The 18565-nt window shown below is 39.5% G+C and overlaps 1 protein-coding gene across 1 annotated transcript in view; it reads right to left on the bottom strand.

Annotated features, from left to right (window-relative positions):
• LOC126187780 (ribosome biogenesis protein SLX9 homolog) overlaps positions 1-18565 on the bottom strand; it is a 74055-nt gene that overhangs the window by 22755 nt on the left and 32735 nt on the right. The window contains exons 2-3 of the mRNA XM_049929051.1: positions 17552-17873; positions 16672-16864 (exon numbers count right to left, since the gene is read on the bottom strand). Coding sequence (XP_049785008.1) covers positions 16672-16864; positions 17552-17864 — 506 coding nt within the window. The 5' untranslated portion in view covers positions 17865-17873. The remainder of the gene's footprint in view (positions 1-16671; positions 16865-17551; positions 17874-18565) is intronic.

Below are 18565 nucleotides of genomic sequence, written 5' to 3'. Positions count from 1 at the left end.
TTAATCCTATCTGTACATGATAATCATTACTGCCTTCTCTGTCAGTACTTTACGTTTGACAACAGTCTCTGAGCCCTGACAGTCACCTTTGCCTCCTCTGTACCAGTTAATCTTTCTTTTGCACATACAGTCTTAATTTCAGCTATTATATCAGCTACATCACTGTTAGAGACGGAGTACCACAAGCAAACTGCATGCCTTTATTAAGTAATTCTGTTTCCTCCTCTGCGAATGTTACATTGGTTATGTTTACAACCTTATCAAAATAGTGGACTTCCATCACCTTCCCAGTATTATTTTTATTACTACAAGTGATTTTTTAACACAATCTTTTAATTTTACCATTATGCCTCAAGAACAGTTTCTTTCCTAACATGGTTATAACCTCATCCACTTTCTTGTTACAAACACAAAATTGTACAAATGCCGTTTTTAAGTGCAAGAAGTCTCAAATGAAGCTTACACATGCATTTGTTCAACCTATCTTTGAGACCACATGCCTCTCTCATTTCATACCTGGAAATCTTTATTCTGTAAATCTATTCTTGTTCTACATTTTGATCATGGTCAATGTCTTCCAGTTTAATGACCATTTAGAATAAACGTCCTGTCCTTGAAAACTGCTACATGAAATTATACTTCTGAAGACTCACTCTTTGTGAGAATATAACAGTATTAGAGAAGGAAAGTTGCTACTCACCAAAAAGCGGAGATGCTGAGTCGTGATAGGCACAACAAAAAAGATTCACACAATTATAGCTTTATGCCATTAAGGCCTCTGTCAGCATCACACACACACACACACACACACACACAGCTTGCACACACGTCTGCAGTCTCAGACAACTGAAACCACACTGGCAGTGTGGTTTTAGTTGTCTGAGACTGCAGATATGCGTGCAAGTTGTGTGTGTGTGTGTGTGTGTGTGTGTGTATTGCTGAACTGCTGACAAAGGCCTTAATGGCTAAAAGCTATAATTGTGTGAATCTTTTTTGTTGCGCCCATCGCAACTCAGCATCTCTGCTATATGGTGAGTGGCAACATTCCTTCTCTAATATTGATACATTCCATCCTGGATTTTCCACTGTTTGATCTTTGTGAGGATACGTACTCAAGTGAACATTGTCATCCATTGTACCTATATAACTGAAGACCCAAAATAGAAGTGAAAAATAAAAAGGAAAGTAGGATGTATGTTCAGTTTTCATCATGTCTGTGTCACATGATTCTGCTGGAATAAAATTTCTTGTAGTAACACCGCTTAACAGTGGTTGGAAGTTCTATTTTGTTATTTAATTCTTGTTGAATCTGGATCATTAGAACATTAAGGCGTACGTATGTAAACTCAATTCACTACAGGGACTACTCTCGCTTTAGTTATGACTGACTGACTTTTAATCTGAATAATGAATTTCTGGCTTTAGAACACGCCGAAATGTGGTGCTCCATGGGCACTGCTCATTTCAATGGCATTTTTGTACATTTTTGATGCTTATCTAGCAAGTTTTATGCATTTTGGTATGTCATTACAGTTACCCTGTAGTATGGAACTGTGTACATCAATCGGTTATTGGTTTTTGTAATACTGACATTTAGGGTGTGCCATAATGAGGCATCCCATTTTTGTTTACCCTTGCTAATGGTGTTTTGTAAATAACTAAATTTATTATTATGTGGCACTTGTTTAAAATGTTTTAAACATTTGTTATGTGGTTACATTGCAGTGTAGTATGGCACTGTAAACTCTAGGCAACTACCATTTGGAAGTCATTCTGTGTGTGATGAATAATTGTGTTTCATCAGTAGATTATAATTAGTGATAGGTTTTAAAAGCAAATATTAATGCAACACCATTGTAAGGGTAATTGACATAGCATGCCTGGGCACACGCGTATGCTCTCGTGCCACTTCTAGTGACCTCTGACGATTTTACCTTTGAGCTGCTGTTGCTGTATGTATCAGTGGTCCTCATGCTGTTGACAAGAAATGTTGATTGTATGTAGTAGATGATCTGTGCATGTTACTTATTAATTCTAGTTATGGCTTTTAGCATATTACTGGTTGTATTGCATTTCAATACTTACGATGAATGTATGTGACTCTGTCTATGTAAGTGAGAACTATGTCCTCTGTTTATGTAAATGTTCACTTTAAAATAAAGTTTATAAGAACCATTGTAATTTGTTTATAGGTGATGGTTTGGTGATAAGAACTAGTCACTGTTAATAAAGGATATTTCTCATAGCAACTTTGACAGCTTCGAAAATAGTAGTTTCAATAAAACAAAATAAGCTGCTGACCTTTCTCCTGCATCGTGCGGGAGGTTCACGGACAATGGCTACACCACATGCAACACTGAATAACAGTAATGTAAAAAGAGTTCATCACAGGATTGCTATGGAGTCTGGTTCTCAACAATGGCAAGATATGTTAAATCCCATTAGCAATAACAAACACAGCCTCCCACATATTATATGCCCCAACTAGATACCAATAAATGTGATATCTGAAACATGGCTGCTGCTGAACAAACAATTTCTGCCCCTGGGGTAAATTTAATTCGAGCCAACAGAAACGATGGCTATGGGGAAGTGCAGTTCTCATGAGAAAAGAAACGCCACATAAAATTCAAGGAGATGAGAGACAAGTGACATCACTTCAAGCTGCAATAGCGACATTATATACAAACGGGAATGAAATAAATCAAACAATGGAAAATCCAGGACGTACTATGATAATATTATGAAAAGAATAGTTGTTACCCACCATATAGCGGAGATGCTGAGTCACAGATGGGCACTACAAAAATACTATCAGAAAATACCCTTTCAGCCAACACGATCTTCATTGAAAATAGATAACACCATACACACACATGCAAACGCTCGCATGCATGCACCCGTGAAAATGCAGCTCACACACACATGAATACAGTCTCTGGCTGCTGAGACCAGACTGTGAGCAGCAGTGCATCACGGGATAAACAACCGGGTAGTGGGGCGAGGAGGAGGCTGGAGTGGGGAGAGGGAGAGATAGCAGGGTAGGAGTGGGGGTTGTTAAGTTCTGTTCATGAGAACATACAGGCACATGCTGGAGAGAGGATAGAGCACCTAGGTGCAGCTCGGAGGTTAGACTGAATACAGGGTACGAGTTGAGGGGTGAGGGGTGGGGGTGGGGGAGTTTTGCAGAAAAATGGAGAAGTAAAAAGACTGTGAGTGCACTGGTGGAATAGAGAGCTGTGTAGTGCTGGGATGGAAACAGGGGAGGGGCTAGTTGAGTACGGACAATAACTAACAAAGGTTGAGACCAGGAGAGTTACGGCAGTGTACAATAAATTACAAGGAGAGTTCCCACCTGCGCATCTCTGAAAAGCTGGTGTTGGCACAAGCCATGAAGCAGTCATTTAAATGAAGAATGTCATGTTGAGTGGCATGCTCGAAACTGGGTAGTCCAGCTGTTTCTTGGCCACAGTTTGTTGGTTTGGCCATTAGTGCTACAGAACCTCTCCCCTCACACCTACCGTTCCCCACACTCCTACATGCTTTCTAAAGTCCTAAACCCAACCATCCAGGTCGTCCATTGTGGCCAGTTACTGTGCCCCCACTGAGAGAGTCCCTGCTCTTGTAGGCAAATATCTTCAGCCTATTTCCTGCAACCTACTCTCCTATGTAGAAGACACCAACCATTTCATCCACTGACTCTCCACAGTTCCTTTTCCTTTATCACATGGTGCCCTGCTCATCACTATTTATGCCACCCCCCCTTGCACTAACATCCTAATGTCTACTGCTTTACCACAACTGAATGCTACCTTTCCTAATGCCCAGTGGATTCCAAACATACAACCTCCTTCTTAGTTGCCATGATCAACTATATCCTCACCCACAATTACTTCTCCTTTGAAGGCACAAGCTGCAAACAAATCTGAGGATTGGTTATGGGTGCCTGCATGGCACCATCCAATGTCAATACGTTCATGATCCATCTAGAAGCATCCTTCCGACACACCCAGAATCCCAAACCACTCACCTGGTTCAGATGCAATGATGAAGTCTTCATAATCTGGATCAAGGCTGAGGACACCCTATCCACATTACTCCAGAACCTCAACACCTTCTCCCACATTCACTTCACTTGGTCCTACCCAAACCAACAAACCACCTTCCTTGATGCTGACCTCCACCTCAAAGATGGCTACATCAGTACCAAACCTACCAACCACCAGCAACACCTCCACTTTGACAGCTGCCACAATCTCCATACCAAGACGTCCCTTCCATACAGCCACCGGTGGCCGTCGCATCTGTAGTGACAAGCGGCCCTCTCAAAATATACCAAGGGTCTCACTGAGACCTTTACAGACTGTAATTAACCTCCCAATCTTGTACAAACACAGATCTCCTATGCCTTATCTCTTTGGTCACTCACCACCTCCCAAAGTCCCACCATGTGGCCACAGAGAAGTATTCCTGTCATGACTCAGTACCACCGAGGATCGGAGCAACTGAATCACATTCTCCACCAGGGTTTCGATTACCTCTCGTCATGCCCTGAAATGAGGAATGTCCTACCCGCAGTCCTTCCCACACCTCCCACAGTGGTATTCCGCCATCCACCGAACCCATGCAATAGCCTCATCCATCCCTACACAACCTTTGCTCCTAATTTGTGGCCTCATGGTTCATATCCCTATAACAGACCTAGATGCAAGACCTGTCCCATACATCCTTCCACCACCACCTACTCCAGTCCAGTCACAAACATCACCTACCCCATCAAAGGCAGGGCTATCTGTGAAACCAGTCATGTGATCTATAAGATGAACTGCAACCACATTCTGTGTGGGCATGACAACCAACAAGCTGTCTGTCCAGATGAATGGCCACCAACAAACTGTAGCCAAGAAACAGCTGGACCACACTGTTGCTGAGCTAACCACCCAACACAACATTCTTCATTTGCATGACTGCTTCACAGCCTGTGCCATCTGATGGATCCTTCCTACCTACACTAGCTTTTCGGAGATGTGCAGGTGGGAAATCTCCCTGCAATGTATCCTACACTCCTGTAACTCTCCTGGTCTCAACCTTCATTAAGTCATTGTCCGTACCCACCTAGCCCCCTTCCCTGTTCCCATTCCAGCACTACACAAACCTCTATTCCACCAAGGCTCCTACAATCTTTTTACTTCTCTCCTTTTCCCTCCCCCAACTAACCTCCTGACTCCACCTTGTTGCCCTGTCCTCTCTCCACATCACCCCTGTGTACTCCCACAAGCAGTGCTTTACTAGTCCCTACCCCTACCCTGCTAACCCTCCCTCTCCCAACCGCAGCCTCCACCTTATCCCCATTGCCAAGTTGCTTCTCCCGTCGTGCGCTGCTGCTCGCAGTCTGGCCTCAGCAGCCAGAGACTGTGGTCGTGTGTGTGTGTGTGTGTGTGTGTGTGTGTGTGTGTGTGTGTGTGTGTGGTCTATTAGCAATGAAGGCGTTGTTGACCAAAAGCTTGCTTTCTGACAGTCTTTCGTTGTGCCTATTTGCGACGCAGCACCTCCACTATATGGTGAGTAGAAACTACTCTTTCCATAGTATTATGGAATGAAATTATTGTAATATCGGTTTACTGCTTGCAAAAGGGAGACCTTAATGAAGCAGAAACTGAGTATTTTAATATGGTAGAGCATCTGAAGACAACATTAGGTGATTTTGATGTGGAACACCCAGCTTGGGGCACACACCAAGAAAACAGGGCCAGAAGAGTGACAGCAATGATTGTCAATGAAGATAACACTCTCATTTCAAACGGTGGTTCCCCATCAAGGATAACTGGACCAAACCAATGACTGAGGGCTATAGATGTAGATGTATGTTCAGTGTCACCGAGTTTAACATTACACTTCACATGGAGCTAGTCGCAGAACTCCATGGATCTGATCACCTAGCCACTATTTTCAGATGTGACACAGGGTGCAATATATGGTGCCATATGGCCAGCCTAAAAATTGAACAGTCAGAAAGCAGACTGGAAAAGCATACTGCTAGGCTTTCAGAAAAGATACAGACATTTTCAGAATGTGGAGAAACAATAACAGATTATGCATATTCCATTGTTTTTATTGAAAAAGCTGCAACAGGATCTAGCCTTTGTTCTGACAAGTAAAACATAATCGATATGGCAGGATGAGTAATGCAAAAATGCACTTCTGGAATGAAGGGAAGCACTAAAACTGTACAGAAGGCATGCTTCAGAAGAAAAGTGACTAAACTTCAATACACTGTAGTAGGTGACAATAAAGCAACTATTCAAAAATAGGAAGAAATCTGCATGGATAAACTTTTGTAACAACCTTAAAGACATGCCCATTTCAACCATCTGGTAACAAATTAAGTATACGTGATTTGGAACAACAATAGTATAACAGCACTTCTGAAAGACGTAGTGGATTATTTCTTGAAACATTTGGCACCACACTCAATTGAACAATACCTAGATGAGGAAAGAGACCATTTTCTGGGTTCTGTGTTTGTTATCCTTTCCAGTTCGAGATCAGCACTAGGACTATTAGTACATCTGCACAGCTGAAGATCCAGCCATCCAATAGTACATGACATCATGAATCTGATGTTACTATGCACTGGGTAAAAGCACACTGTCACATACCTGGCAATGAACCAGTAGACAAGATAGGCAAAGCAGTTGTCTATTACGAAATGAGAGAACACATGAAATTACCAGCCACAGATCTTTTAAATATACTGAAATCAACAATCAGAAAGAAGTGGAACACAGAATGGCATGAGACCTCCAAATACAAAGGCAAAGATTATGTCTTTTTGCTGGTAGTGCAGGTCAACTTCTAGTATGTGCAATGTATTAAATAAATATGAAAAAAAAAAACTTTCATTGTCCTTTCTACTGCACCTTTTGAAAATTCTGAGATGTGACTATTACAATGACATTAATTGCTTCAAGCAACTGTAAAGTAACAAATGAAAAAGATTAAATTATAATTATTTTGAAATGGATTTCAAAGGCAGTACGAGATCACCTCATTACCTTTGATCCTAACACATTTCAAGTAAAACAATAATTTTGTAATATTTTCTGTTGATTTCTGTATTGGCCCTGTAAGTCTATGGATAGACAGCACATAGTCACGATGATAGCTACTTCACTACTAATCAGGACAAGGACTATGTCTTACATTACTTGGAAAAGACTGCATCAGTTGCTAAAAGATGAATGACTAGAGCTATGTACAGTGAAATGTAACCAGACAAAAAGTGTGAGTTGGGGCAATAAATTGGGCAGAGTAAAGGCTAAAGGCAAAGAAAAAAAATCACAAACTGTTTAAAGAATTAAAATTATGCAGAATTGTAAATCATGACTGAAAGACTAACTCTACGAGCATCATCAGAAGTAACTAAGATTGAAGGGCACTGACAATGGTCTACTGAAAACTTACAAATCAAAAGATAAGTGTTACAAACTGGAAAGACATGTTGCTGTTTCAGTCCTAAAACTGGTTTGATGCAGCTCTCCACGATAGTCTATTCTGTGCACGCCTCTTCATCTTTGCATACGTACAACAATCGACACCCATTTGAATTTGCTTACTACATTACCCTCTACAACTTTTACCTCCCCCCCCCCGCCCCCCCCCCCAAAGTGTGTGTGTGTGTGTGTGTGTGTGTGTGCACACGCGCGCGCGCGCCCACACACACACACACACACACACACACACACACACACACACACACATCCTTCCCTTACAAAACTGATAATTCCTTGATGTCTCAGAAAGTGTCCTCTCAACTAGTTACTTCTTTTAATCAAGTTATGCTATAAATTTCTGTTCCCTCAAATTTGATTCCCTACCTCTTCATTACTTGTTCAATCTACCCACCTTATGTTTGGCATTCTTCTGAGGCACTGCATCTCAAAACCTTCTGTTCCCTCTCCGTCTGAGTTATTTATCATCCATGTTTCACTTCCGTACAAGGTACACTCAGTACACATAATTTCAGAAAAAACTTCCCAACTCTTCAAATTTATACTGAAAGTGCATAAATTTCTCCTTTTTAGAAATTCTTTTCTTCCCCAGTCAGCTTTTTATATCCTCTTTATTTTGGCCATAGTAAGTTATTTTGCTGCCCAAAAAACTGAACTCATCTTCTACTTTCAGTGTGGCATTTTTAAATCTAATTCGCTCAGCATCTCCTGACTTAATTAGTCTGCATTCTAATAGCACTGTGTTACTTTTGTTGACATTTATCTTATAACCACTTTCCAAGATTTTATAAATTGTTTCCTTTGCTGCTTTTTAGATGTACAACTTAAATAACACTGAGGATAAGTCACAACCCTTCTTACTGCCTTCTCAACTACTGCTTGCTTTTCATGTCCTTCAAATCATCATTGCAGTCTAGTTTCTGTACATATTGTAAGTAACTTTTCACCCTCTGAAATTCTAAAAGTAGCACAGTTACAATATGAAGAGGGTATTCCAGTCAACATTATCGAAAGATTTCTCTAGCTGTAGACATAAGCGTCCGGACTGATGCTGTGTTACTTGAGAGGTATTTGATACAGTATACAGTTCTACACTGTCACTTAGTGAAAAAAATATGAGCTAACTGAACAGCAGGTCAGACCTGTGAATGCATTCAGGGCTTTTTTGCAGAGAGAAGCTAACACATCCCTCTTAAGGGAACAAAATTAACAGATATAAAGATCATTTCAGGAGTGTCCCAAGGAAGTGGGACAGGACTGTTACTGTTTGCAATACATGTAAATGATTTAGTGGATAACCTTATAAGATCTGTACAGTTGTTTGCAGATGATGTGGTTGCTTATAAGGAGACAGTAACGCCAGAAGACTTTAGCGAATTGCAGGATGATCTGCAGAGGATCAATGACTGGTACAGGGACTGGCAGTTGATCCTGAACCAAACTAAATGTACCTTATCACACATAATTAGGCAAAGAAATCTACTGCTGCACAAATACACTGTTGGTGACAAATTATTAGAAACAGCAGCTACTGCAAAATACCTAGAAGTAATCATTCCGAGAGATCTAAAGTGGAATGAGCATATAAAACAAACTGTAGGAAAAGCAGATGCCAGGCTGAGATCCACTGAAAGAACATAATTCATCCATGAAAGAAGTGGCTTACAAAACAAAGTTTGACGTATTCTTGAATACTGCTCATCAGTCTGGCATCCTTAATGCATTGGATTAATAGACAAGATAGAAGCAGCTCCACTGAAAAGTGGTATGTTTTATCATGGGATCATTTAGTAAGTGCAAGAGTGTTACAAAGATACTCAACAAACCCCAGTGGTAGACACTACAAGAGAGGTGTTGTGCATCATGGAGAGGTTTACTACTAACACTCCAAGAGAGCATATTCCGGGAAGAGTATGGCAACATATTGCTTCCTTCCACATATGCCATGCAAAATGACTGCAGCATGAAATAAGAGGTTTTTCTGACAACTATTCTTCCCATGTGTCATTTCCGTATGGAAGAGGGAAAATAGAGAGTGAGAGTGAAGGGGGAGGGGAGGAAGGGGGGCAACAAGGGTACCAGAAATAATCTGTGCCACAACCCCTAAGATGGCTCCTACAGTATAGAAGTAGATCTCCAAATGCTATGAAAGTAGAGTATCTTTCTTCAGTGTATTTCTAAAAATAAGTCACAGCATCAGAATTGCCTTGTATTTTCCTACATTTTTCTGGAACCCAAACTTATTATCCTCGAGGTTGGCTTCTACCAGTTTTTTTCCAGTCTTTTGTAAATAAATTGCTTCAATGTTTTGCAACTACGACTAATGGTAATGTTCTGGTAATATTCACACCCTTTACTACCTGCCTTCTTTGAAATTGGATTTATTACATTCTTTCTGAAGTCTAAAGGGATGTCACCTTTCTCATATACTTGCCCTCATGGCTGGCTCTCTCAAGGATCTCGACAATTCAGAGAGATGTCATCAACTCCAATGGTCTTGTTTCAGCTTATGTCTTGCAGTGCTTCATCAAATTTGTAAATAAAAATAATGGAAGGGCGAGACAGTTTAAAGAATGGAAAATCCAGGATGGAATAATGGTACTATTATGAAAAGAGCAGATGCTACTCACCAGACAGAGAAGACGTTGAGTTGCAGACAGGCACAACAAATAGACTGCTAAACATGTCAGCTTTCAGTCAAAAGGCCTTATTCTAATGCAGGGAAAACACACAAACACACACACACACACACACACACACACACACACACACAAACACACAGGCGCGTGCGCACGTGCAATGGCTCTCTCTAGCAAACGAAGCTAGTCTCTGTGGTCATGTATGTGTGTGAGTTGTGCTTGCATGAATATATATACATACCTATGTGTGTGGGGGGGGGCGGGGGGAGGGGGCGGGGGGGGGAGGAGTTGGGGGACGGAGGGGGTGGAGTTGGGGGGTGAGTGGGGGGGACACGCACCCACATGCATGTCTGTGTGTTTTCTATGTTAGAAGAAGGCCTTTGGGCCAAAAGCTCAAATCTTTAGCAGTCTTTTTGTTGTGCCTGTCTATGACTCAACATCTCTATATGGTGAGTAGCAATCTATCCTTTTTGGATATTGTCAAAAGAGAGTTTAACACCTTTTCAATTTAGAAGTCATTGGACATAGAACACCAGCTCAGATGAATGAGACTAGAAATGGAAACCGACAATGGCCTCAGACTGTTTTTGGCATTTGCCAGAAATGATATAGCAAACCATGGATGAGGACAGGCTGGAAGATATCTAACCCCACATGTAATATGAGTCAAGTGCCTTAACCATTACAACATGAGATAAAGGATAAAGAAAAATGAGAATAATCAACAATTTTTCTGCCACACTGCCGACCTAGCAGATTTATCCATCAACTTATCCCTGAAATAGAAAACTTATCCCAGCTGGCACACCATCTAAATTTTGGTTCTCCCTTTTATCAAATGAAAAATGCATTATCCTTATAACATGCACTTTGACATAGAAATGGTGTGTGACTTTTGTTTTGTTGGCTACTGGTGGCATTGCACTCCTGTTAAGCAGAACTCTACTACTAAGATGGTTGAATGCCTCTTTCTTAATACTCTTTTGGCCACAAGAAATCATTACGTGCACCCACACATTCAACAAATGAAAATGTAATCTAGCATTCTGAGTGTGGTACAATAGTGTGTGCAGCATCTCCAACTGCGAATGGGACAAAGCAGCCTCTGTACACTATTATGTGTATCAACATGCCTCGAAGGGCCTTATCAAGGCTAGACCCTTTGTCCATTGACAATTTATCACAAAATGGAAAGCTGCCATGATTCAACATATATCATATGACATCACTCAAACATACAAACTGATATTGTGAGAGACAAAATACTCTAGACCCACCTTGTAGTGATTGTCTGCAATCCACAACACCAGTTGACTAACAGTAAGTGAAGGTTATGGCTCACAGGTAACCTGAGGAGAATGCAACAGAATTGCACACTGTCTTTTTAGAGGCAACTGCATTGTGTCTACCTAAAAAGCATGCAGTCATTTCCAGATGATCAATATGGTCTCTAGGCATCTGCTGCAAAGAACAGTACTAACCCACTACCCCCCCCCCCCCCAAAAAAAAACTACTGTGCATAAAGAAGGTGAATGGGGGAACATCTACAATGATATGTAGATCAATAAAATCGAGTTCTCTTCAACAAATTTTTGCAAAGTGTGCTACTGAATTGACAATTCCAATGGTTGCTTCACAACCTCAATTTCCAGTCCCCACCCCTCCCCTCACTCACCAAAAGCCTCACGACCTCTTTCCCAGAAGTCTCTAGTGCCCTTCACAGCCCCACAAGGATGGTAGCCTTCACAATAACCGTTGCTTGTTAACAGCATTTTCCGTCGGTTCTTGGTAGAATAACATTATAATAAACAAAAAGTACTGGTTTGCTTTTGTTCTACAGTATTAATTTATTATGTTAGTGGGTTTTCAGCTTACAAGGCCTCCTGAAGTTGTCTCATCAAGTACTGTTTTCATTTTTCTTGTTTATTTAGGCACAGTTTTTGAGTATAGTGTTGATGTTTTTCCTGTATTTGTAGTATACTGTTCAATTTTTTTACTTTTTAAAATGAAGTATCATCATACTCTCACTCTCAAAGATAGCATTTACTGTATGTTCCCTCAGATTCCTCCATTTTTCTGTATTTATTCATTCTGTTTATCTTATTGATACTGATTCAGTTCTTCCTATATTCTGTAGTTACTGTTGATAATTCTTTCTTTTAATTAATTTGTGTATTAGTCTCAATGTTTTATACCTCTTAAAGTAGCATTGTCAAGTACTAACTTTATTTTAGTTTACTGATTTTGTTTATTAATATAAACCGTTATGTAGGCATGCTTTTTCAGATTCGTGTTAAAGATTTCTCCTGTTTATTTCCTTTATATTTATTTGTTGTTCGACTTTTTACTTTTTACATTGTATTACCACCACACTGCCAAAGATGTCATTTACTGTGTGTATGGTTCAATCTAGATGTGTAGCTCCTTTTCCAATGTAACAATATTAGAGAAGGAAAGTTGCTACTCACTACATAGCAGAAATGCTGAGTCACAGATAGGCACAACAAAAAGATTCTCACAATTACAGCTTTCAGCCATTAAGGCCTTTAACAACAACAACAACAACACACACACACATGTGACTGCAGTCTCAGGCAACTGAAACCACACATTATAATTCTGTTGCAGTGTGGTTTTGTTACCTGAGGCTGCATTCGTCTGTGCGAGCTGCATTTGCGTGAGAGTGTTAGTGTGTGAGTGTGTAACGTGAGTGTGAGTGTGTGTCTGTCTATTGTTGACAAAGGCCTTAATGACCGAAGGCTATAAATGTGAGAATCTGTTTGTTGTTCCTATCTGCGACTCAGCATCTCCGCTATATGGTGAGTAGCAACTTTCCTTCTCTAATATTGTTACATTCAATCCTTTTCCAATGTCATTTACAAACATTGTAGCTTCTCTGACGACAACAGTCAGTAAATGTCTAATGATGGCCTTGTAATCAAAAAATTGGTTAAAAAATAAATTAATACTGTAGAACAAATGCAAACTAGCACTTTTCATTTGCCACTGATTGCATTCTAATCAATATTTTCCATTATTGTATTACTGCAAATTTCATTTCTTCTGCCCGCCCACATGTTGCGAAGGTTGTTTCGACTACGCTGCAGAAGTTTCACTGGGAAGCCCTTATATGTCCTCCATACAGTCCCGATCTCTGACCAAGCAATTTCCATAATGTTGGAGTCCTGAAGAAAGACATTTGTGACCACCGATATGCTTCCTACACAGAAGTCTAAGCCGATTGCAATCATGGTTATGTAGGGAACTGCAAACCGTTTTCCATTAAGGCACTACTCATATGGTCTCTCAGTGGGTTAAATGTATTAACTGTCATGGCAATTATGTTTGAAATAATGAACAGTTTATTTACTTTTTTTCTGTTTGTCTCATTTTCACCTAAACATCCCTTATGCAACTTCTACAGAAACCAGATGACAGTTATACAATTGATGGGCAGGAAAGAGAAGCAGTGACTGAGAAGGGAGTGAGACATGGTTGTTTCCATGCCTGGCGTTATTCAATCTGTTCACTGAGCATGTATTAAAAGAGATCAAAGAGAAATTTGGAGAAGGAATTAAAGTTGAGGGAGAAGAAATACAATCTTTTGAGCTTGCCAATGACATTATAATTCTGTTACACGACAAAGGACATGGAAGACGAACAGAATGAACAATGCCTTGATAAAAGGTTATAAGATGAATGTAAGCCAAAGTAAAATAATGGTAAAAGAATGTAGTCTCATTAAATTAGGTGATGCTATATGAATAATATTAGAAAAATGAGACACTAATAGTTGTAGAGTAGTTTGGGTATTTGGGCAGCAAATGAACTGATAATGGCTGAAGTAAAGAGGATATAAAATGCAGACTGACAATAGGACAAAAGCATTTTTAAAGAGAAATTTGTTAACATTTAATAAAATTTAAGTGTAAGGAAGTCTTTTCTAATGATGTCTGTATGGGCCGTAGTCCTGTAAGGAAGTGAAAAGTGGACAGTAAACAGTTTATACAAGAGAAGAATAGAAGCTTTTGAAATGTGCTGCTACAGAAGGAAGTGGAAGATTACATGAATAGACTGGATAACTGATGAAGAGGTACTGATTGAATTTAAGACCAAAGACTTTGAGGCAAAACTTTATTAAAAGAAGGAACACATCATGAAATCGTCAGTTTGGTGCTGGAGGGAAGTGTGTGGGGATAAAAACTGTAGAGGGAGAACAAGGCTTGAGTACAGTTAGAAGGTTAAAATGGGTGTAGGTTGCAGTGGTTACACAGAGATGATGAGATTTGCACAGAATAGACTAGCATGGAGAGATACATCAAACCAGTCTTCCAACTAAAGACAAGAACAACAACAACAACAACAACAACAACAAACAAGATCCAGTTCTACATATATTGCCATAAACTGAAAGAAATCAGCTACCAAACTGCCAGCAACAGGTGAGAAAAGAAGAAAAGAATAACACTGCAGAACTGCAGTTGTCAGTAGATACACATACCCTTCAACAATGATTTTATTACCTAATTTAATGCTGGTAACAAATTTCAAACACATAACGCTCCACAAGTTCTAACCGATATGCTTTTATTCTAATCTAAAAATATGAGATGCTCAGACAAAATTATACAATGGAACTGTAAAAGAGAAAACATCCAATTATGAACAGATGCGCAAAACTATAGGCCTATATCTCTGACATCAATCTGTTGTAGAATTTTAGAACATGTTTTTTGCTCGCGTATCGTGTCATTTATGGAAACCCAGAATCTACTCTGTAGGAATCAACATGGATTCCGGAAACAGCGATTGTGAGAGACCCAACTCGCTTTATTTGTTAATGAGACCCAGAAACTATTAGATAGAGGTTCCCAGGTAGATGCCATTTTCCTTGACTTCTGGAAGGCATTCAATACAGTTCCACACTGCCACCTGATAAACAAAGTAAGAGCCTACGGGATTTCAGACCAGCTGTTTGGCTGGATTTAAGATTTTTTAGCAAACAGAACACAGCATATTGTTCTCAATGGAGAGATGTCTACAGACATTAAAGTAACCTCTGGCATGCCACAGGGGAGTGTTATGGGACCATTGCTTTTCACAATATATATAAATGACCTAGTCGATAGTGTCGAAAGTTCCATGCGGCTTTTTGCAGATGATGCTGTAGCATACAGAGAAGTTGCAGCATTAGAAAACTGCAGTGAAATGCAGGAAGATCTGCTGAGATAGGAACTTGGTGCACGGAATGGGAACTGACCCTTAACACAGACAAATGTAATGTATTGCGAACACATAGAAAGAAGGGTCCTTTATTGTATGGTTATATGATAGCAGAACAAACACTGGTAGCAGTTACTTCTGTAAAATATCTGGGAGTATGCGTACGGAACGACTTGAAGTGGAATGATCTTATAAAAATAACTGTTGGTAAGGCGAATGCCAGGTTAAGATTCATTGGGAGTCCTTAGAAAATGTACTCCATCAACAAAGGAGGTGGCTTACAAAACACTCGTTCAACCTATACTTGAGTATTGCTCATCAGTGTAGGTCGGCTTGACAGAGGAAATAGAGAAGATTCAAAGAAGAGCAGCGCGTTTCGTCACAGGGTTATTTGGTAAGCGTGATAGCATTACGGAGATGTTTAGCAAACTCAAGTGGCAGACTCTGCAAGAGAGGCACTCTGCATCGTGGTGTAGCTAGCTGTCCAGGTTTTGAGAGGGTGTGTTTCTAGATGAGGTATCAAATATATTGCTTCCCCCTACTTATACCTCCCGAGGAGATCACGAATGTAAAATCAGAGAGATTCGAGCATGCACGGAGGCTTTCTGGCAGTCGTTCTTACCGAACCATATGCGACTGGAACAGGAAAGGGAGGTAATGACAGTGGCACGTAAAGTGCCCTCCGCCACACACCGTTGGGTGGCTTGCGGAGTATAAATGTAAATGTAGATGATACCATAAATCACACTAATGGATTATGTGCAGCAGCCATCTACAGGGCAGTGCCTGTAGCCATGAGGAAAGTGTTGAAATTCTAATGCTGAAATCATTTTACTAAATGCCTCTAGAACAGTTACACGATAAGTTTTCCTTCTCCATCTGTTCCCAATCAATTTCAAAAGAGCTGAAACTGCCAAGGACAGCCTTAGAGAAGTATGCAATTTTTTGTGTCCTGCATAACATGAAAGGCAACCAAGTTTTAAACAGCTTTGTATATTTTATGCATTTCTATGAATTTATATGCAGATTTCTAAACTACTATGAATTAAAATTTTAATAAAAAGTGTTAATTATGATTTGTAAAACATATTTTTGCTATCTGGTATGTACTTTATGATTTACTACAACTACCAAGTTGAGTATTATGTGGTGAACCAAGTTTCTACAGACACTGTCACAAATGATAAAATTTGGCTACCAGTACATGCCTATACTGAAGCCAGAACTAGGGGTAGGCATCACAGAAAGCTTACTGAAAATATCTCTATGCAAGAAATGTAATAGAAATAATGTCTTACATATTTTTCTGCCTCCATTTTAGTTTTGGAACTGATCTCTTCTTAGGTGCAGGTCTTTTTCTTTCTTTATTTTTATGACATTCACTGGCCGGCAGAGCATCAACTAGAGGCTTTAAATCTCCTATTACTGCTCTTTTCTGACGTCGTCGTTTTTCCTTCTCCTCCATCTTCAACTTTTGAATTGCATTTATTTCTGTAACAGATTTCTTCATCAATTCCTAGAATCCCTTCAAGAAATCCAGACTACTATAAAAACCGTTACTGTGAAATAGCACCACGTTTTGTCCAATAGTCTGTATTGCTATCAACAAATAAAATAATTTAAAAAAATATTGGTTAACATTGGTGACTGGGTTTGCACTACTGGACTTTATATAAATTTGGAAAAATACACTGTTCCAGCATTATGGGGTTTACAAAATACAGTGTATGGGTGAACTAGAGGAAGAACAGTACATAGCAGATCTGCTAAAATGTTTAGATTCAGCTGCTCCTACCATGAGAATAAATTTCATCTTCAATGAATAAGTTAATAAATTTTGCACCTTTTTATTCATACATATAATACGGAATAATATTTTGGGGATGCCATTTTCAACAAACTAATGAGTGCACAGGAGAAAGTACTTTAAACTGCATGTGAGATCCAACAGAGTAAATATTGTAATGACTGTTTAAGAAGTTTGGAATATTAATTACAGCCTCACAGCACATTCATACACTGAAGAAATTTACTATCAACAATGACACTGTGTGTGTGTGTGTGTGTGTGTGTGCGCGCGCGGGCACGCATGTGTGCAATGCCATGTGTTCAAAAAGTAAACTGGTAATTTTATTGTCAGGTAACATAGCAAAACTGTATTTCACACTTATTACTTACTGCTAATGAAGGTCTCATGCCTGGCAAGTCGTCTTTCTTTCTTTGATGTAATACGGTTTTTGAATTCCCTCTTGGTAACTGAGACAACACTTCTTGAGTCATCAAAACTGAGGTCCTTCTTCAAGTCTTCAAATTTAATATCCATTCCAGCAAAAATGTTATTCTCTGATATGTTTGGGAGGGGTGTTAAAGTATCTGTGTTCTGTGGGATAGTTTCATCCTTCAGTGAGACAGTGAAATTTCCAGCATCTTTTACTTCAGGCTCCTCTCTTGATAAATGAAATTTCTTCCTCAATCTTTTCACTTTACCCATTTTGAAGGCCTAAAATACAAGAAAACTGTTAGCATCACAAATATAATGTACTTTGCAATGGGTACACACATGAATAAACAGTGACAGGAATATCACTTTTGTAATGAGTGGTTTCTTCACTTTGTAAGGAAGCTGGGAAAAAAAAGACTGGTACACAGGAATAGACAAAAGGCAATATTCTGTACAGTAGAAGTTTTTCTAACTTAATTTGATCAGTGATAGTAATAATAACAATCAAATACATGCGGATGGATTACTACTGGCCAAATAGAAGAAGTAATAATCAGCAGACAGATATATATGGCTTGGAAAAAATGAAGAAGTACTGGGAAGAACGCAAGAAAAAGCACAAGAAATGACTGATGCTTAGCGTAGTCCAAAGTTGACTGTAACGAATAATAATAATAACATAGAACAGAAATAAATGAAAATAAACTACAGCACTGAAGAGAACAGGATTGTGTTCCGCTCATATTGTATGGACTTACTCAAATCCATAACAAGGGTCTAAATATTACAGGCAAGAGCAAGAAATATTGGTGCTCATAGATATTACTTAGCTAAACATCTTTTGTCATTTTTGAAACCATTTGTGAGAAAATGTTCATACCACATTTGCAACTTGATAGACTTCATCAAGAGACGTAGTTATCTGAGCTGTTCCAAGTTAGCTTTGATGTGGTCTATCTTTTTACAGTACC

The sequence above is a fragment of the Schistocerca cancellata genome, chromosome 5 (genome assembly GCF_023864275.1).
Source record: "Schistocerca cancellata isolate TAMUIC-IGC-003103 chromosome 5, iqSchCanc2.1, whole genome shotgun sequence".
In the NCBI taxonomy this organism is placed as follows: Eukaryota; Metazoa; Arthropoda; class Insecta; order Orthoptera; family Acrididae; genus Schistocerca; species Schistocerca cancellata.
Note: the sequence above shows the minus strand (reverse complement) of the source record. Positions and strands in the feature narration are given on the sequence as shown.